The 20,469-nt window shown below is 40.6% G+C and overlaps 2 protein-coding genes across 2 annotated transcripts; both read left to right on the top strand.

Annotated features, from left to right (window-relative positions):
* The first annotated feature begins 63 nt into the window (after positions 1-63).
* On the top strand, positions 64-6,591 carry LOC111608526 (hemicentin-1-like). The gene is made up of 13 exons (XM_023333299.1): positions 64-302; positions 389-415; positions 511-637; positions 722-900; positions 1,523-1,706; positions 2,592-2,698; positions 3,064-3,336; positions 4,107-4,409; positions 4,483-4,584; positions 4,669-4,696; positions 5,653-5,701; positions 5,787-5,852; positions 5,928-6,591. Exons 1-13 carry the CDS (start codon positions 272-274, stop codon positions 6,012-6,014), a joined length of 1,563 nt encoding a protein of 520 aa, XP_023189067.1. The 5' UTR covers positions 64-271; the 3' UTR covers positions 6,015-6,591.
* Positions 6,592-7,316: 725 nt separating this feature from the next.
* On the top strand, positions 7,317-20,264 carry syngr2 (synaptogyrin 2). The gene is made up of 4 exons (XM_023333302.1): positions 7,317-7,531; positions 12,583-12,820; positions 15,140-15,276; positions 18,361-20,264. The coding sequence occupies exons 1-4, from the start codon at positions 7,421-7,423 to the stop codon at positions 18,601-18,603; spliced, it is 729 nt and encodes a 242-aa protein (XP_023189070.1). The 5' UTR covers positions 7,317-7,420; the 3' UTR covers positions 18,604-20,264.
* Positions 20,265-20,469: the final 205 nt, after the last annotated feature.

Below are 20,469 nucleotides of genomic sequence, written 5' to 3'. Positions count from 1 at the left end.
GATTAAGTGAAAGAAAACAATGTTTCCTTGCTTCTCTGTGAGTCTAAGTTTGACTCAGTGAACTGCAGCAGGACGGTTTTATTTCTCCCAGCTGAAGTGACGCTGAAGCTCGGGAGGCGTTGGCCTGCAGCTCTATCAGTCGCCTGCACGTTTCTCTGACTCTGTCTGTAAGGCCATCAGACGCACGGTTTCACCCACCCAGTTACAACTGCCACTTATTCCCTCCGATTTTGCACCATTCAAAGCCTCCCGCTGCACAAACGACTTCAGCATGTTTGCTTCTGTGTTTTTGGTCGTCCTGGGTAAGCAAGCCAGCAGAAACTCAATCGAGTGTCAAGGATTTTGAAATAATCTAACATTTCATCTGATTTCGTCTCCATTCCTACAGGGTTGTGCTGCTGCACAAAAGAGAGCAGTAAGTACATTTTCATGATCATTTGTGTGCCGTCCGGTGATGAAAGCTGATGGCTCTTTGGGATTTCTTTTTTTTGTTGTTGTTTGTTTCAACAGATCAGTTCCAACTGGACCAGCCACGACTCCACGGCCCCTCGCAAGCTTTGGTAGACGATGTCATTCCCTTGGTGTGTGAAATTCCCAGTTCAGAAAGTAATGAACCGATTCTTCTGACATTATACAGGTAAGTGGAGTCGGGTTACAACTGGAGTTAAATGCATTCGGAGAAATAAAGCAACAAGAGACGCGTTGTAATTCCTGTCTTCAGGAAGGATGACCGTAAACAAATGTTTGGAGAGTACACCCTCTCAGCCGGGGAGGAGATGGGAATCTTTCCCCAGGTTATCAAAGTTGAGCATGAGGGCTACTTCGAATGTGTGGCCAGCGCACAAAACAACACGGAGATAAATGAGACTGTCAGCGAAGTACACTTCTTAAGGGTTATTGGTAAGTCCTGTTGAGTAGGAGGAATTATGCATTGTTTTACACATTAAAAACTGTCTCCTTAAAATATAAGGTCAAAAAACTATTTTACACTCAGCAACAGTTCAACTCTGGTTAATTTCACCCATCAATGGCAGGAATGTCTTATTTATATACACTCTGTTAAATTCATAGAATAGAATAGAACTTCCTTTCATTGTTTTGCAGTGGGGAAATTTACGGTTTTTTTATCTTCAGGAAGGTGCTTTAGGATACCTCACAAATACATAATCATACCTTAACACAAGCATCCAATGAATTAAAAATACACAGTTGTGTAAACGAAATACATCCATACTAAGATCATATCTTTGCATGTTGTTGATTAGTTATTGAAGTCCACATTATTTAGGTTTTATAAAATAGGGCTGCACTATAACAATTACAATATTGTGTGGTTTCATGGGGAACAGGTTGAATATCGCTGAAATAATCTGGTTACAATCTGCTAAATGAGTACAGAAAAGACAAATAAAAAACCATTCAAATACAGGAGCTCGAAAGATTAAATCTTTGCATATTCTCTTTTCTGACAGCGGTGGTAGTGACGTTAATGTGTTGTTGTTTTTTTTCGTTTGTTTTGCAGTGCCAGTCGAAGGCGCTGCGATTGTTTACACAGGTCCAACAGAGATCTATGAGGAAACCAAGATAGAGCTGCAATGCAAAATTAAATCTGGAAATCATGTTTCCTACAACTGGTTTCTCAATGGGCGCCTCGTCTCTCCGTCTCCTGTCCGCTGGATTGGAGACAACCGGTTAATAATCACCAGGTCTGTGATGGCATAAAACATGGCTTAAAAGAACATGGCTCGAGTCTTAAAAGAAATCCTTTAAGACTCGAGCGCTAAAGTATTGGAGCTTTTTAAATTGACTGCTAAATGTGGGCAAACCCATGTTTGTGCCTCCATCTAATTCTCCAAATGTCAATTGATTTTTGAAATTTACAGCAGTGCTGAATGATACTTATTGATTTAAAAATTCAGAACAGTTTTTATGTCATTTTTACGTTTTGGTGAAGAAAATCGTCAATTAATGACATGGGGTCTTTGTGAGGAAATAATTGTTTTTCTGGTTAATTTTCCATCTGCTGTGTTTGTGGCTGAAGACGGGACAGCTGCAGCCTGTTGTGAGAACAGGTGTGAACCGCTTGCATTAGCTGCATTTCATGGGTGTATTTCCATCTGCACTTATTTAGTGAAATCTGCTCCGTAAATAAGAAATTATGACTGAATGATGAAAAATAGCACAAAATAAACAGAGAAAATTGATGTTCTTTGTGAATTACCTCCTATTTTTACTTTAAACATCTTACATGTCAACATCTGCACTGTTGCTGAAACAAGACCGAAGTTTAGCTGATGTAATTGGACGCAATCAGCGCAGTAGCTTTTCCTGTCATCACTGGAAATATAAGGCACAATGTCACCTGTTTTGGTGATAATCTGTTTCAGTTCTGCCTTTCTGAAACACAAGAAAGGGTTTTAAAACTTGCAATGATTCAAGACTTCTGCTTGATGTTTTTTTTTAACCATCAGTCTTTGTTTCATGACACGTTTACCTCATTCAAACCAAAACACAGTACAGTTTTAAGGGTAAAGTGTATCAGAAGTCTTTGTTTGCTTGGTTATAGTTTATATGACCTGCGTCTCTCCTAGAGTGTCCTCTAAAGATGGCGGCTCCTACATGTGTCAGGCTAAAAACGTCTTCAACGAAACGAGATGGTTCGCCTCCAACAGCTCCGACCTCGTTATCGCAGTGAAAGGTTGGAAGTCATCCGCAGCACGTGTTTGATTACACTGTGGCTTGCAAATGTAGCTAAACCACTTGAACTTCTCAGATTTTGTCATGTTGCAACCACAAACATTAATGTACTTGATTGGGGAGATTTTTTTAAATCAGTTCAGTCCAACCTGTTTCTTTCAGAAGTCGTTAGTAAAGTGAGTCGTCTAATCTCAAATCCAGCCGTTCTGTGAAAGAAATTTGTGATTCGAGTACAATTCCAATCGAATGCATTTAAAATGTGTAACGTGACAAAATGTGGAACAGCTTAAAGGGGTTTAATACTCTTGTAAGGCGCCGCATTTCAGCCCGGCAGATCAAACGTTCTCCTCGTTTCTGTTTCCTCAGATCTGGTGTCGACCCCTCGCATCTCATTCACCGTGGTGAAGGAGGATGATGGCAACTATTCAGCCAGCATCACCTGCCAGTCTGAGAGAGGCGATCCTCCGATAAGCTTCTCGCTCTACATGGGCATGGAGCTGATGGTCAGGAAGAACGTTTCAGAGAGACACGCCACGTTCAGTCTTCCAGTGGTCCTGGACCAGCACTCTGGATGGCTGCAGTGTCAGGCCAGGAACGGGAACCAGACTGAATACAGTCGATGGTTGCCTCTTGAAGTTGGTAGGTAATTGGGCTAACATAAAACCCTGCTGTGTATTTCTTACTCTGTAGATCTGCAATAAGTACTTACCAAAATAAGAGCCTCATACCCCTTCCTTCCCCCAAAAAAGACTTTTATCATGAAAAATCCAGACTCTTTGCTAACTTCCTGCTGTTAGCTGTGCTGCAGTACATATGCTATCAACATTAGGAGTTCATGGTATTACTTCATTGTGTTTACATTCATTGGGGAGCGTTTCATTCAGCTACGTGCTGCAGATGGAAGAAACCCAATCCGTTAAGATTCGTCTTTTGGTTTTTCTGTTTCAAAACAAACAAAAAAAAAAACTTGTGTTTTTTTTTGTTTTTGTGTTTTTAAACTTAAATAAATGTATGCAAAATTCAAATTATTAAAAAACAGTTTGATTTGATAAAATATATGGTTGTTGTTGTTTTGTTTGTTGTTTTTTTTATATGTGATACTGGAAATGGTGTAAGGCGCCAAAGAAGAAGAGTGTACAGGAGATTATTGCACTTTGTATTGTCATTTACTTTTACGTGGAATGTTAAATACATTTTGTTCAGAGTTCATGAGCTCTCAGTGCGATGCATCAACTCTATTAAGACAAGGATTTCTGCTGGGTCGGGGTTTGGTTTAAGCCGATCAACAGTAAACCAGAACTGCACTTACAGTTTAATTCAAACTGAGACAGTAAAAGTGGGCAGAACAGCATAAGGTCAAAATACGTCAACGGTTACAATCCCTCTGACTTTGTGTCTCCTTTCTCTAGTGTCAGTCGCTGGCCCAGTGACGGTCCAATCCGAATACGACATGGGAAATAACTATGCCGTCATTGGCCTCAGGCTCTACTGCAAGGCGGCAGCGGGAACTCACCCACGTTTCCAGTGGTACCTCAACCAAATGCCTCTACGTGAGCAGGGAAGCTTCTTCTATGTGGTGGATCTGCCAGAACAGTCCGTCCTGCTGATGGCCGTGGGGAGACGGAGCTCTGGAAAGTACCGCTGCGAAGTGTGGAACAGCTTCGACAACAGCACGGTCATAAGCAGCAAAGGGCTTTATGTGGACAAAGAAGGTAGACGCTGAATGTTGCTTGAGCAACGTCTCCTGGAGACAAATCACTGACTGATTTCCATTTTTCTACCTAGTGCTGAATCGCCTTCCAACCTTAGTGGTGGCTGTGGTCTTCAACTGTTTCGCGCTCCTGATTTTCCTGGTGTTGTTTTGTTGTCTGTCAGGAGTCATCTTCAGTAAGTTCGCCTGATTTCATATCTTGGTTTGTCTTCCTTTGCTGTGAAGGGGAGATGCTGAACATTTGTCCGTTCTTCTTTCAGGGTGGAAACTGTCTCAACAGAAGTCAGAGTGAGTGTGTTTTTTTTTTTCATTTATTGGAAAACAAAATAATCCAAAATGTTTTGGGGTAAGATAATGAATGACATCATAGACTCAAAGTGAAAATTAAAAAGTCTCTATTCCAGTTTTCTATAAGCGTCACAGCTGCTTTTAAAAGAATAGATCGCAGTTTGTGAAGCGAGGTTCTGTTAAAATATTATAAACCGTAGATTCGTCTCTTGCCATCTTCATGTGGGTTAAATCCAGCTCCCACAAAATTCATTCAGAACTTCCCTCATTAGTTTTGACCATAATTCAGTACGAGAATAAAGTGATGGAGATTTAGGATTACTAATTGCCAGAATATTTTTTGTTATGAACCTAAAGATGAAATCAAAAGAAGGTGACTGAACCTAGTAAGAGTGTTGTTACTTATTAGCCACAGTGTAACAAGTCCTGTACTAACATGGGCTGAAAGGCCATTTAATGAGGAAGATGCCATTAGTCCACAAGCAGGATAAGAAAAACAAGGTTACAATTGCAAAAGGACTCAGGGATAAATCTTTTGCTTTTTGCAAACATGTCTTGTGATCTAGTGAAATAGAAACTAATCTAAAATTTTTGCAAACAGATTCGCAATCTTGACTGACCTAAAACAGCGAGGTGTTTAGTCTGATTTGATGTCAGATTTAAGAAAAGGAAAAAAACTGCATGTAAACATCTGGTTTCAGCTGCATTTTCGTTCAAAGACGAAGTAACGCTGTATGCTTTGTTGCTTCTTCTGGAATAAAACATTTTACCACATGCCACACCTCCCACCTGAGTTCCAGCCGATAATAAATACCCTGCAAATCTTCATCACACTGTAAATTTGTTTGGTTGTATTTTCCCAAACGATCATGCAGATTGGGTCTGTCAGGAGCTGAAACTTACATAAAAAGTTTCTGAAATGCTAACAAGCTAACTGTGTTTAAACTCACTGTTAGATCGAGTTTGGCGATGGACGAAAGACTTGTCGTATCTGAGAACGAGGTGGTAAGTCAGCGTTCCTACAAAACCTGAAGGTTTCCACTACATCACACCACCAGCCTAAACGCCCGATATAAATCTTCTCCTGTAGGACTGGACAGAGTACAACGAGGACCCAGACGTAGCGAAAGCACCAAGAGAGGACGAACTTTATCAGGTGACGGCATCATTCAGTTCAATATTCAGCCATTGTTAACAAATATTCAAACTATTTTTCTCATATCCTGGTCAGGAATCTGAAGCCTCTGAGGACGAATGGCCTCAGATCGAGCAGGAAAGAAGGACACTGGAGAATGAAGCTGATGAAGACTCAAACTGAACACTATAGCTTAGTTGATTATCTATACCCTGGTGCCATTTTAGTGTAGATATTTGTAGTAATAGTTTTAGCAAAATGATGTTAAAGGTATTTTTATAAAATAAGCAGTGTCTTTTTGTCAAATATCTTGAAGTCTTTCTTACATTTTGTAACATAACATCAACTTACTTAATTTGGATATTATACACAATTCTACATACAAAAAAATCACATACTTAGCATTTGTAACTGTGCTTTGCTGTTGAAATTCCCTGAAACCTATCAATGGACGGCCAGGAATTAGACTGTACCTAAAGCATTGACCAACCATTGCTAAACTGCAGAGGAGACAACCGAAAGAGTTTGTATTTCTACTGAGTTTGCACTTGGTTTGGTCATAATTTTCTGAGCGTCCTAAATGTGCGCACCAACCAGTGTTGTGTAACTAACAAGAACAAGAAGTTAAATCTGTTGAAACTGAATCATCCATGTTCATATCATCTAAAGACTGTTAACCGGTTTCATAATTGGTTACTGTATTTGAACTGCCCTGTTGTTGTTGAAATATGCTACACAAATAAACTTGACTCGACACAAACTACGTTTTATTAATTCATCACGTTTTAAAGTAATAATAAAACATCTCAATTATCCTGTGAGTAGTACAGAATTTGCAATCCGGTCTTATTTCATTGATGCACTTGTGTTTAGCTCTCTTTTGTTCTCTTTGCAAACAAACTGCATTTCACATTGGCTAGAAATAATAAAGCTGTTCTCGTTTTCCTGCATTAATTGCCAGAAATCAAAGAGGTGAAATTTAATTCAGAAAGTTTGACTGAAAGCAGCTGCGGCGTTGCTGTCCCTCAGTGAAAACCTAGTTTTGTTTAACTGAGATAAAAATCAGATCCTCTTATGCACCATTCCATGCCTGCTGCAGGTTGCATGCAGTGTCAGCCAAAATCTGGAGAGGGAATAATTTGGTACGATCAGAGATGATGCTTAGAACAAGAGCTTTGAGTTCATAATATTGTCGAGGTTAAGAAAGGACAAACCTCACGATTCGGTCCCTGAATCTCTGCTGTGAGTTTCCTTTGAGGGAAATTGTTGCAACTTCAGCTTTAAGAAGCCAAAATTCATCCAAAATTAGTCAAGCTGGCCAAAGTTTACTGTAATTCTGGTGTAAGGATTTTTTTTTAAAAGAAAAAAAGAAACGTATTTGTGAAAAAGCAACACAGTCTGTCGGTCCTCCAGGCGGACGGCTCCCCGGCAGCTCCGCCCCTCACCGCGCCGCTCTCCGCCTCCTGCTGCGGCTGTCACTTCAGGGAAACGCTCTCAGGAGGTGGCAGCGTTTTTTAGCTTTGGTTCCTCTAAGCCCACAGGCTGCCTTCACTTGTCCGGGGGACCCGGCTCCACTCCCAGGGTCAGACATGGCGGAGACCGGAGGTGCAAGTGCATACGGAGTCGCGCTGGCTGGAGTAGGCTTTGACTTCTACAAGTTCGTCCGACAGCCGCAAACAATCGTGCGGGTCCTCAGCTGGGTGAGTGAGAGGCTGGAGGAGCTCGGACTTAAACAGAGCCGGTGGAGATTTTAACCTAATGTGTAAACAGGTGGACTCTGGTTTTAAATAAATAAATGAGCTGGAGAGTTAAAACTGGTTCTTCGTGGTGCGTCTCCAGCAGGCGTGGTGGGTTTTTTTTTTGCAGCCTGCGCGGTGACAGATCAACACTCAAGACAAAAGGCAGACAAATGTCATGTAGATTTTCACTTCCGGGATGAACTGAGCGTCTGAACGCTGCTGTTAGTCTCTGACCTTAACTCTGTCCTACTTCCATGTTGTGCAATGGAAGAAAACGACTGTAGTTATATTATACGTTGAGGCGCTTATGAGGAGAAATTATGGTAACTCATGCTGAGGGGGATATGCTTGTGTGTAAAATTACCTGTTGCTAGGTAATTTTATTAAATATAAATTTGTATTATTGTGTCTCGTGAAACAGTAATATTTACTGTGAGCAGGGCCTAATTCAGGAGTTTTGGTAGCATGATCTTCAGGGTTGTTGGATTATGGATTATGTTGGATATTCTCTTTTTTCTTTCTTTTCTCTTTTGCTGAAAATGTGACTGTAACCATGTTAACCTAAATGGAGTAACACAGTCACTGAAACTGACCAAACACACAGTAGGAGATGTGGAGGATGCAGTTAAAGCTCTCTGTCAGTGCCCAGGGGTCAAAGGTTAGGTTAGAGGAGGGACTGTGACATCACTGTTGCCAGCAGTTGTGATTATGACTGAAACAATTAATTAGATTAATCGATTATTGAAACAACCGTCAACAAATTTAGAAACTGATTCATCGATTCATCGTTATCTGGGGGGGGGGGGTATTTTCACGGCATTAATTAAGCCAGAACTGTACTAAAAATATATACGTTTGCATTTAGGACAAAAACATCTTTGTCTGTAAATATATTTAAGCCAAAACTCCTCAAGTGCTCTAGTTTATCTTCACCTGGTTCAGGTTTACTAAAAGAATGCTATGTCGTTGCATTTTAGGCAATAAAATGTTTTCCTTACTTAAAAAAGGAATTGAATCATTTATTTAATGTATTTGTAATATTGGATATAAAGGGCTTAAGAAGTTAAATGACAAAAATGTAGAATATGTGTGTTTTCATATCAGTTTAATCGTCAAAATAATTAAATTAATCGGTTACTAAAATGATCATTTGCACAATTTTGAGGCCTCTAAAACCACAGCGTCCCAGGCTTCGCCTGCCTGGGTCTGACTCAGACTTTGAGTGGGACGGTTTCCGTCCCCCTGGTGGAATAAAACCTTCCAAACTCTCTTTGTCTAATTGAGATACTCCTGAGAAATGAAATCCTCCAGATTCAGAGGAGTCAAAACGTGTATTTTGATGCAGATAAAGTTCTGCATTCAGGCTATCAGAGGAGGGCTGAGGACAGAACATGCCCTTGGCTGCCATCGTTGTTTATGTGAAACACAGTGTGTGTGAGGGAGATGAAGAGTGTTGGTGGTAAATAGGGGCTCTGAACGGGCAGGTAAGGTGATACCTCCCCCCACCTGCTGACCCTTTCCTGTTACTCCTGGTCAGCTACTGCTCTCCCTGGGTAAATGCAGTGCATGCTTGCTGCGGCTGTGTACAACTCATTTGCAATTCCTTCATACCAGATCAGAGTCTATATCTGGTGATTTAAACCTAACTTTAATCTTGTTTTTGTTTTTTGTTTTCTGGAAACATACCTCCGGGTCCCATGATGTGCTTTAGCTAGTCTAGGACTAAGAGAAGTCACCATACGGTGGATCGTAGCCACTGGATTATAAGGACTATTGTGATCTGAAATGAAGAAAACCTGCAAAAGTCAACTACTAATGTGGATGGTTCATGCAAGCATAGTTTACCTTTTGCAGATGTTTAAAAGTTAGAATCATTACTTCTCAGAGCTACAGGGAGCCAGAGTAAGGACTTTAAAAATGGGATGGTTTGCTCTAGCTTCTTGGTTTTAGTAAGAAGATTCGCAGCAGCGTTCTGGATCAGCCGCAGCTGTCTGATTTTATTTTATTTTTTTCTTTCAAATCAGACCTGTGACGACACTATTGCAGTAATCAATGTGACTAAACAAAGCACTAGAGGAAGAAAACACATGGAGGACTTTCTCTAGATCTTGCTGAGACGTTTAATCTTGAAAATGTTCTTCAGGTGATAGAAGACCGACTTTGTAATTGTCTTCATGTGTCATCCACATTTTGGGGCCTGATCAGTACTTTCTAGCTGTAATAATCGGGCAACAGAGACTCGGAAGGCCGACGAAGTGCCTCGCCCATGGACACGACGACTGAGAAAGATGGAGTGGGGATTCGAACCCACAACCCACCGGGTTACAGGTCGAACTCCTACCACTGTCTCCCGTTAAGTCCAACAGAACTAGCGCTGTGGTTCTTCCACAGTCTGTATTTATGTGGATTGAACACTTTGACGAGGGCGGCCCCAGTACTGTGGTAACCACGGAAACCGGACTCAGACGTCAAAGCGGTTTGTTATTGTTAGGAAGCTATTTAACTATTAAAACAACTTTTTCAATGATTTTGGTGATGAATGGGAGGTTGGAGATTGGCCTGTAATTCTGCAGTAGTGATTTGTCCAGATTGATTGTTTGTTTGTTTTTTTTTTATAAAAGGCTTGATAACTGCTGTTTTAAAACACCTGATGAGAGGGATGAGCTTATGACAGGCTGACCTTTCTTAAGAAAAGTTGTGGGTATGATATCAGGACAGCAAGAAGAGGAGCTTAACTGATTTATAATTCCTTCTAGTTTTTTTGGGAGTGTGGGGGGGTTGAGTTGGTAGAACAGTATTGTCTCTAGATTGATATTGATTGAACATAATATTAGTAATGGGTTGGATAATGATGATTAACCCTCTGATTTTCAGAATCTTCTCTGTAAGAAGCGAATTCATTGCAGTCGCAGGAGGGTTTGTTAGTCACTCAACTATGGCAAACAAGACACAAGCAGGGTCAATATGTTCATTAATGATTTCAAAGAAGAATGATTCTCTTGCATGCTTCAGGGTTAAGTGACATATGTTCATCCTTTCTTTCAAGAGTTTCCAGCAAAGTTGAGTTTTTAGCCATTTTTGTTTAACCTTTCGACAATCACTTCTTTCTCTTCTTACTAGAGTAGTTCTCCATGTGAATTAGACATCAATTACAGAGATCAATTAAATATTAACTCCCTTACTGATAAGTCCAGCATGTGTCCTCGATTGTGTGTTGCATGTTTGATATTAGATATTGATCACGGTTTTCATCCAACTATGTTTCTGTTAAAAACATAACACAGAGATTATGCTCAGTGATAAAGTCATTAGTTAAAAATGACTTTCCTGACAAGCAGAAAACCCCCAGAAGACTTGCTAAGCCCGGTGGTCAGGGCACTAAGGCAGTCGTCCCGCAGAACGTCATGTTTTTGAGTTAAAAAATGTTTAAAGTTTGAAAATATCACAGGACAGGAAATTTGAAAATATAACTTGATATTTATGCATTATTGGAAAACTGGAAGATTAATGCCTAAACACCAACTATAAAGTCTTGAAAAAGGCAGTAATAAAAAAAAAACTAAGATAAACTAACAATGCCAAACCTGGTGGGAGCAGAAGTAAAGCCTGGTGGGCCGCCAGGCTTATATTACACTGAGGGAAGCCCTCTGGGCATAAAAAACACAGACATTTGCCAACGTGCTACCATTCAATAAAGTGAAACATGCTAAACAACAATAAGAACAAGAGAGCAAAAAATAAGGTTGAAACAAAATACAAAGATACAACACAAACTGTTACTATGAAAGAATCGCAAACTCTTTTTGAATCAAACGGCAGGGAATGAAAATGAGTTTTGAGCAAAGATTTAAAAGTTTCAGCAGTTTTAGTGGTCTGCACATGTAAAGGTAAGTGTAATGTTTTGTAAAGCCAGTTTAAAAAGTTAGTGTTGAATAATTTATCAGTTGGAGGTTGCTTTAGACGTAGGAAAAATCTGAGTTTAGATTTTTAGACATACATGTTTTTAAAGAGGAAATCATGATCCTTTCAAGGGAAATGATATATTTACTGTCTGTCCTGTTATGTACCTTAAGCTTCAACCTGAACCTCCATTTTCCAGCTCCTGCTGCATTCTCCTCCCCTCTCCGCTCCCATTATGAGCGTTGTGGAGGGAGCTGGTGGCATCTCAGGAATCACATGGCAAGCAGCTGCACCCAAAATGAGGTCACATGGTGCAGCGAGTAATCAGAGCGGATAGTGGCCGACCGCAACCACGGGGCAGAAGGGGAACGGGAGGGGCATTTAAAGTGTCGGCAGTGAGAAACGGGGCTGTTTGTGACGCAGTTTAATCTTGTTATTCTTTTACCTGACTGTGGAAAGCAAATACAAGATGCTTTTATAGTCCTGCCTCCCGTTGTCGAACAACAAAACATAAAATTATGTTGCTAATGTGAAAGCCAAGCAAATTCCTCATTCTTTTACATGAATTCAATCTGAATTCAATCTTTTACATACATTGAATTCAGTTCTTTTTAGACATTTCCTTTAGTGCTTTCATAAAATGAACCATATGACTGCCTGAAGGCTAAAATAAAATTGACCTTTTATTTTAGCTCTATATCATGTTATGATGTTATTCCCTTATCGAAAACATAAACGGAGTGCTGCTGCTTTGATTCTTTCATGCATGTTTGAGAAAATCTTTGAATTTCCCATGGCAACCATTCAGAGGTGCAGCAACGCTTGGTTTCACAATTTCCACAAAGCTCCTCCAGACTAGCGGCAGCAGCAATTAGCACACACCTGGTGGAACTGTGCGCCGGCTGAGCTCATCATCTCCGTCAAACGTTAAAGAATGGTTGTAAGCAGCAGGATGGAGGAACGCTGTGATGACTTGCTGAAGGTGGAGTGTCAGAAAGAGCAGGAGAGAGGCCAGCTTTAAAGTGTCAGGGCTCAAAAACAAATGTATTTTATGTTTAATATATACAGTATTTTCATAACGATGGCCTCTTTGTTTCTCTTCTCTTCTGAAGGTGTTTGCCCTGGTGGTGTTTGCCTGCATCACCACGGAGGGGTACGTCAACCCTCCTAGCAGCTCCCAGGCAAAGTGCATCTTCAACCAGAGCGACTCGACGTGTCAGTATGCCGTGGGAGTCGGGGTGATCGCCTTCCTGGCCTGCGTGGCCTTTCTCATGCTGGATGTTTACGTTCCCTTTATGAGCAACGCCCAGGACAGGAAGTACGCTGTCATGGCGGACCTTGGATTCTCAGGTGAGTGGTGGACTTTGTTAGGTACAACAGCTGCATCAATCAGTGGGTTTTTGTTGTTGTTGTTGTTAATTTTGTTCCCATCCTCTCTAGTTTTTAGGCCAATTGTTAATCCAGTAAGTTGGTCTCCATTATATGGATTACATGTAGGTATAAGAGGATCTGTTTGTAAATTTTATAAAAACGATGCAGTTGGTTCATACTTTAGATCCAGCAGTCTGGGGAGAGCCGCATCCCCTGACCTCAAACTTATGCTCGATTCATTCGCACCACGGCTGTGAATTTGAAATAACAAAAGCTGCTGTTGAACTTGTTGGATTTTCTCCTAACTGGTCACTTTATTAGAAACACCTTCTTATCATGGGGTTGGACCCTCTTTTGTTGGTGAAGCTGCTCTGTTGGATCAAGATCTGGTAACTTAGGAGGTAACTGGAGTTCAGTGAACTCGCTGTCCCATCAGAAGAGGGGTACACTCTTCTGATGGTCATACAGGGATAGAGGTTATCAGATGCAATACTCCGGTCAGCAGTGGTGTTTTATATGATGCTCACCTGGTATTAGCGGATCTAAAGTGTCCCAAGAAATGACCCCCCCCCCGACCATTATACCTCCCCCAGCCTGAACATTTGCTGAAAGACAGGATGATTCTTCTTACCCTGGCTCCAACAAATGGCTATTTGAGCTATAGTTGAGTTTTATATTTTCTTTAACTGCTCAGACATCAACACATGTAGCAAACACGGCTACTGCTGACTGGGTGATTTGTCTTTTCGGACCGTTCTCTCTATACTCAACAAACAGTCAAAATCTCAGTTATTAAATTCTCACACCAGGCCGCCTCGCACCACGAGCCACGCCACAATCAAAGCCAGTTCGTTCTCCCGATTTTCGCCTTCACGTTTGAAGATGTGTACCTAATAAAGTGGCCATGTAAACGTGGGCCATGAGAGGAGGTTGGTAAACATTTTGCCCTCTATTTCAAAGGGGAAAACTCCTCCCTCTCTGCTCGTCATCAGCTCTAATCAGGTCAACCCTCACATAAAGACCAGACCTGCTGCTTGGCAACCGATCAGATCAACAGCATTGATATCTATGTCAATCAATGAGTCAGTCAACCAATCACGGTCCTTGACATAACGCTAAACAAGAAAGAAACAGGAAAACAGCAATCACACATTGAAGCAAAAACGAAAAAAAAGACAAAGTTTTTAGGTCATGGATTTCTGAGAATCTACATCGTTGTAACTTTATTTGTATTTTTGTTTTATTAGGATTTTTGTCCCTTCCTGAAAGCAGGCGATGAGACTGAGTCCTTGTATAATATAGAGAGCATGTGTGAACATTCGCACTCAATATTGCACAAAAAATTGTAATTATACTTTTACCTTTTTGCAGCTTTGTAGTTTTTTTTTTTTTATTGTTGCTGTGTTTTGTTTTCGACATTTTTAGTAATGAAATCTATCTGCACATAGATATTTTGTGTTTTACCCACTTTAGGAAATATTTTGCTTTGTCTTTGTCAGCAGATGATTTAAGTATCCTTTTATTATCTGCCGTTAGTCTTTTGTTAGGAAATGTGGATATATGACTCTATTGATTAACATGCTCCAGTAGGATATTTCTCAAAGTTATCAAGGTTTGACCAGGAATAATAATCTGTCATATTCCATAAAGTCAACTGGATTAATCAAGGATCAGAACCGGAGACAGTGGGAACAGGGTGTAAAATTAAAATCTCCAGAAAATCACATGCAGTTAACTAGAAGTGAATGTTAAAATACATTTTAGATTTTTTTTCTTCAATTATTATTTGCCTCTGATTCATTCATCAAAAATACTTCAATATACTTGGATACAAATAATAATAATAATAATAATAATGGAGGATGGCAGTCAGTAGCCAGCTGTAGTTTTACCTCCATGTCAATAATTAATATAATAATTAATTAATCTAAATGTGTTACTCTTCTGTGAAGCTAAATCTCCTGGCATCATCATCATCTCCTGAATATAATAGCGAGTTTTTCTGTGCTTAACTCTGTACTTACTGAGAAGCAGGGTGGAGCGGCGGGAGGATGACCCGGCAGATTCTGATGAAATGCTCGCTTATCAGCTGCACACAACACACAGTTGGCCATTCTTCAAGCAAACAAAGAAGTGTTAGTTTGAGGAAGAAACAACAGCTTGTGCTCAACTGAGCAGATGGATAGACTTTTAGCCGTTGTTTCCAAGCAAATGTCAAGCTTGCTTGCTCTTTATTTCAGAGTTTTTACTTTAAAAAGCAAGTGACTGTTTTTGAAACGCTCTCTCCATGTTTTCCAGGCGCGTGGACCTTCCTGTGGCTTGTGTGTTTCTGCCTTTTGGCCAGTCAGTGGTCTCGCACTCATGATGTCAGGGCGATCCCCGAGGACGCTGCGCGCGCCACCATTGCCTTCTCGTTCTTCTCCATCGCCACATGGGTAAGCACAAAGGCCACTGTGTTTGCTTTCTTGACGTATTCTCAGGCTTGGTTCGCAAAAACGTTGGTCCGCAAAAATAGAATAGAATAGAAGTGCTTTATTCATCCCAGCAGGGAAATTACTTCGCAGTTACAGCATAGAGACAAGACACAATAACAACTACCACTGAGTAGTAGTTGTAGATAAAATAAAAATAAAATATAAAATGCTGTTAATATAAGAAACAACTTAAGAGCAATCCTTGCAAGGATTCAAAAAATGCAGATATGTATATGTAAATATATGTACAACAAGTGTGCCACAGTGCAGTTGTGCAAAATTGGACTGATTAGTGCAGAACAATGATTTAGCTTTTATTGTACAGTGAGATGGCATGTGGCAGGAAGGATTTCCTGTATCTGTCCCTACGACAGCGGAGCTGGAGCAGCCTATGTGAGAAGGTGCTCCGCTGACTGTCCACTATGTGGTGGAGAGGGTGCTGTTTAAAAAACATCTTACTCTGAGTGGAATGGTTGACGGTGGTTGTTTATGAGCAAGAAAACATCTCTGAATCATTTACATTCATGACTACCAACTAACCTCGTTAGAAAGCTGATGAAAAATTCTGACCAGGTAATTACATGTGAATTAATTTATATTTATATATTGTTTAGTAACTGCTGAGACATTTTGTTCTGAATAGAGACGCACCCAACACTCCAAATTGTGTCGCCAATTTGTCCTTAAAGACCTAGACCATAACAATATATAAAATATAATTTAAAATATATTTCTAGCCATGACTGTTTTATTCATTTTAATCTTACCAGTTTGACAAACTGATTAAATATTTGACATTTTAAACCACGCCTTACAACCTTTATTAGTGGTTAGCACGGTTAGCATCAGTAGCTTCCATATGTCTCCCCAAGAAAGGTTTCCAAAATAAAGCCAACATTTCCAAGTCCAGCATTTTCGGCAACAGAGATTGAAAACTCGGAGATAACGCAGAGAAAATATACCATTCTTGGGCTTCTTATTACAAGTCTTGTTAGTTGTGGTTAGTTTGACTATATTTTAATACTCATAACAGCTAGTCCTATTTGCACAGTATTATTGAAAGCTACTGTCGTTTGGTCACCTGGTAGCGCTTTGGGATGCTGTGTTCGCTGACTGAATAATGATTGGATTTGAAAGAGGTTCTTGCTCCATTTTACTCAGAAAAAGCTTAAGTTTGGGTCATTTCTGTTAAAGCTCTTTCCAAACAAAAGGTCCTGAATCTCTTTTGTGTGATTAAACCCTACATTAGCTGTAACATTTGTGTTAGCTAGCAGTTTTCTCTCCTTTCCCACATCCTTGTTTCACTTCTCTCCTGATAGACGAGTCGTGTTGTGAGGTTTAGCTGCTCTGCTGTTGCCTCTTTATGACCTCATTGGTCGCTCCTGTGGAGGCTAACAATGGTGTTGAACTTCCTCTGTTTGTAAAAAAGAAAAAAGAAAAACATCTAAGGTATGTTGAAATCCAGGCTACCTCTGGATATTTTTGGAAGCTTTTTTACTTCTCTAACCTGTTGAGCAATAATGGCTCAACTTTTCTCAGGTCTTGAAAACATCTTGCCTTGTAAAGAAAAGCAAAATATTTAAACCTCTTTAAACCAGTTGGTAAAAAACAAACGCATGTGAAATTGTTGCTTATTTAAAGTCGTAAATTCAATGATGATTTATCTGCTGTGGCCTTTCTGTCCTTTTTGAGAATATCTCACAGACTGTAGCAGGTCTGAAAGCTAAGCAGACGGGTTTGAAAGAACAAGAAGTCCTTAGTGTGATAACCGCGTTCAAAGTCAACATTGTCTGACTTCCGCGTGCTGCTGAAAGCCGAGTCTGAGACACAAAACACAAGATTTCATTTCCAGCCCTTTCAGAGTTCTCTATAAATAGTAAGATTTCATGTGTTTGTTTACTTTAGTGAAATGTATCGTGATTACTAATAGTTTAATTATTAATTGGGAAACAGAATTTTCTGTAAATACAGACATACATTTATGTCTGTATTTACATCCATAAATGTGTCTGGTGTCAGGCACACGTTCCTGGCTTATTAATTCTGTGCAGAGTAAGGTTACAGAAAAGGTTGTTTTCTCCTGCTTTATGAACATCATGCTATGCTTTATAAAAGCTTTATAAAAGCATAGCATGAGCAGGAAAAGCAAATAGGCAGCAGGTTATTACATAATACAGATTAGATGAGAATCTGCAGCAGCCAAAACAGTCGCGTTATTGTTAACAATGGAAAAAAACATGGGCTGTAATGGAAAACACAGGTTCAAACCCAGTCAAAATAAAGTATACTGGTTGTGGTACAGTTGTGTAATCAAAAAGAAACCATGACCTTTAGCTGGATGTCCCCTGATGGCTAGCTGCTGTGATCCAAACTCTGCTACGGTTATTGGTGCCCCTTAATATTGACTGAGAAAATATTTTACTACTAACTCATTGGCCATCATTTAAAATATGTCCAAAAAATATTCCTGCTAGTTGAATCAGGCTGCCCTGCCAGTGAGCAGTGAATTGGGATTGACCTAAACTGGTTTGAGACCCATATTCTGTATTTACTTCCTGTGCCTCTATTAAATAAATTGGCGCTATTGATGTATATTTATGAAAACATGCACCAAACTGTAATTCAAGAACCTCCACTTCTATGGATGTCTCCTTTGAACAACATGGTCTAAAAAGGTGTTGCACAACGGGGAGAAATTTTCAGGGATTTGAGTGAGTCTGACTGAATGATGTCACCAGAGTTGTGTGATATCTGGGACAACGAGACCTGCTGGTTTCCTCCAGATGAACAGGAAGCTGTGAATATATCAGCTTTCACAGGATTTTACAGATAAGTTGAAACATGTTGGTGTCAGATATCACACGGTATCTGACACCAGCGCACGTAGAGTCACATTTAGCTCAATGGGCTAAAGTTTTCGGCTCTTAAAAGCATCTTTCCAAGCTTTCATCTGCATTAAATCCAGAATGGTTACATTATTAACCGTCTTTGACTTATTGCTGGAAAATAAGTATATGACTTACTGATCATCCTCTCCTCCTGCAGGGAATCCTGACCTACTTCGCCCTGGGCCGTTTCCGTCGGGGCGTGGACGACGTCAGCATTCCCACCTACACGGATCCAGCCCCGGAAATCCACACCCCGTACCCCCCAACCTATGCTCCCACCACCTACACCCCCACCACCTACACCTACCCCAGCAACATGCCCGAATCCCAGAAGCAGCCCACCTTCACCTCAAACCTCCCGCCGCAGAGCGACACCGGCTACCTGCCGCCCAAATACTGACGCAGTGGAAGGGGGTGGGAGGGGGTCTTCACGGATGACGGGGCGCTGCTGAGCGACAGCGCTCTGTCGTATCGATGCGGTTTTACATTCAAGTCAACACACTGTTCAAAGTGTCCGGGAGGACGTGAGCCTCACGGCGGCAGGCTGGAGACGACGAGCAAACGCTGTTTACGCCAACGGGCCTGAGATCAGATCTGAAGACACTGAAAGAGGCTTGAGCAATGTGACCTTTCACCTGTGCGCAAAAGCAACATTTACCTCAGACGAGCTGAACCTGCAGGGGAGAGGGGCGTTGCAGTGGAAACAATCCTGTAGAGGAGCAACAATCAGCGCGGAGGAGGCCAAACGTGTGTTTCTCTTTATTCTAAAGACAGGACGGTCACGTGCCATGTTGTTTTGATTTTCAGGATTTTTTTCTGTTTCTTTAAATTGCTCAAAAAGCTATAGTAATAGAATTTACCAAATGGGTTACAAGGTTTGTGGAGAAAAAAAAAACCTAATTTAAGTTATATTTTATAATCATGGATTCTGTAAAAGTAACACAAATCCTCTGATAAATAATCAGAAAAGGTTTACCTTTTCTTTGCTGCTTAAACTCATTAAAGCCATAATGATTGAGCATTTCCACCAGACTGACTGTACTAACTGTAACAGACGTGTGTTGGTTTGAAAAGGTTTACAAGTGCTGAACTGACCTTTGAACTTGCAGCTAACTTTCTGATGGAGAGGGAGGAGCTTGGAGATAACGCGGCACTTATTGAACGAGTCTGTCCACTGAATGTTTTCTTCTTCTCTCCCTCTGTGCAGCATTTCTTCCTCCACCGCCCAAAAACAGAGCAACAGCACCCTTCCTTGGTTAAATACTGACATTTTTAGTTTTCTGAGACTGTTAGTTAACAGGCTTCAAAGGTACAACTACAGATCACCAAAACCTGCTCTCTGAGCTTGCAGTTAATTTGCTTCGCCAGTTCTTTCTGGTGCAGATCAGAGACCAGTTTTGGTTCGTTGTGTGAGCTCAATTTAGACCTGTGAGCAGATTATGTTTTTCTTGAGTCATCTGTGAAAACGGTGGAGTGACGTCTGTCATTTTTCATGCAAAATGTGCGTAACTGGTTCAGAGAAAAAGGAAGAGACGACTTCGTTTGTACTGAGAATTGCCTTGCAACATCATTCTTTTGGTCAAAGACAACAAATCCAGGAGAGTTCCTCCGCTTTAAAAACCGCTTGCGCCCTGCAGAGGTATTCATACATCCCATTAAATCTTGCTAAGATGCTCTGGAGTCCTGAGGGTGTAGGTTGTAGGAGGATCGCAACTCCTAAGCTAATTTGGGAACCGAAGAGTTTAAAATGTGATTAAATCTTGAGGTAATATTTTTGAGTTGTAACAGCTGTGTCAAATGCTGAAAATCTAGTTCTTGGATCAGTGACATCTAAAGCAGCTTCTTTTAATTTCTCACTTTAAACAGCTTGTTTTTGTTTTGTTTTCTTTCCCAAAAGTGCCGTAAATGATGTGGGCCTAAAAGTGTAAAAGTGATGTGGCCAAGGATTTGTGATTTACTGAATAATTGTAGCAAATGAGCTCTGAAATATGTGTAAATAATGTGCACCTTGTTTGATTCTTGCTTTAAAATAATAAACAAGTGGTTAATGAATGAAAAAAACATCGACATGGCATGTTTTAGTTTCCTCTGGTTGTGTATTCAATGGTAGCCTGGTAATAATCAACTCCCTGTCCTAATGTTTGCATCGTACAGAAGATCTGGGATCTCAGATATTGAGAAACATTTGCTTCCTGGAGACGTGGACAGTGTTGAGGTTGCTAACCTCCAATATTGTGTTCCAAGTTGGTGGGGATGAGAAGGAGCG

This window comes from Xiphophorus maculatus, chromosome 5, assembly GCF_002775205.1.
Source record: "Xiphophorus maculatus strain JP 163 A chromosome 5, X_maculatus-5.0-male, whole genome shotgun sequence".
NCBI lineage: Eukaryota > Metazoa > Chordata > Actinopteri > Cyprinodontiformes > Poeciliidae > Xiphophorus > Xiphophorus maculatus.
The sequence above is the reverse complement of the archived record's forward strand: the minus strand, read 5'-3'. Positions and strand labels throughout refer to the sequence as shown.

Excerpts from the sequence above, each read along its gene's own strand:
- LOC111608526 (XM_023333299.1), top strand. The coding sequence starts at position 272 with ATGTTTGCTTCTGTGTTTTTGGTCGTCCTGG. Across the intron at positions 638-721 it reads ATTCTTCTGACATTATACAG|GAAGGATGACCGTAAACAAA; the intron begins GTAAGTGGAGTC and ends TCCTGTCTTCAG. Across the intron at positions 4,410-4,482 it reads GCTTTATGTGGACAAAGAAG|TGCTGAATCGCCTTCCAACC; the intron begins GTAGACGCTGAA and ends TTTTCTACCTAG.
- syngr2 (XM_023333302.1), top strand. The coding sequence starts at position 7,421 with ATGGCGGAGACCGGAGGTGCAAGTGCATACGGAGTCGCGCTGGCTGGA. Across the intron at positions 12,821-15,139 it reads GGCGGACCTTGGATTCTCAG|GCGCGTGGACCTTCCTGTGG; the intron begins GTGAGTGGTGGA and ends CATGTTTTCCAG. Across the intron at positions 15,277-18,360 it reads TCTTCTCCATCGCCACATGG|GGAATCCTGACCTACTTCGC; the intron begins GTAAGCACAAAG and ends CTCCTCCTGCAG.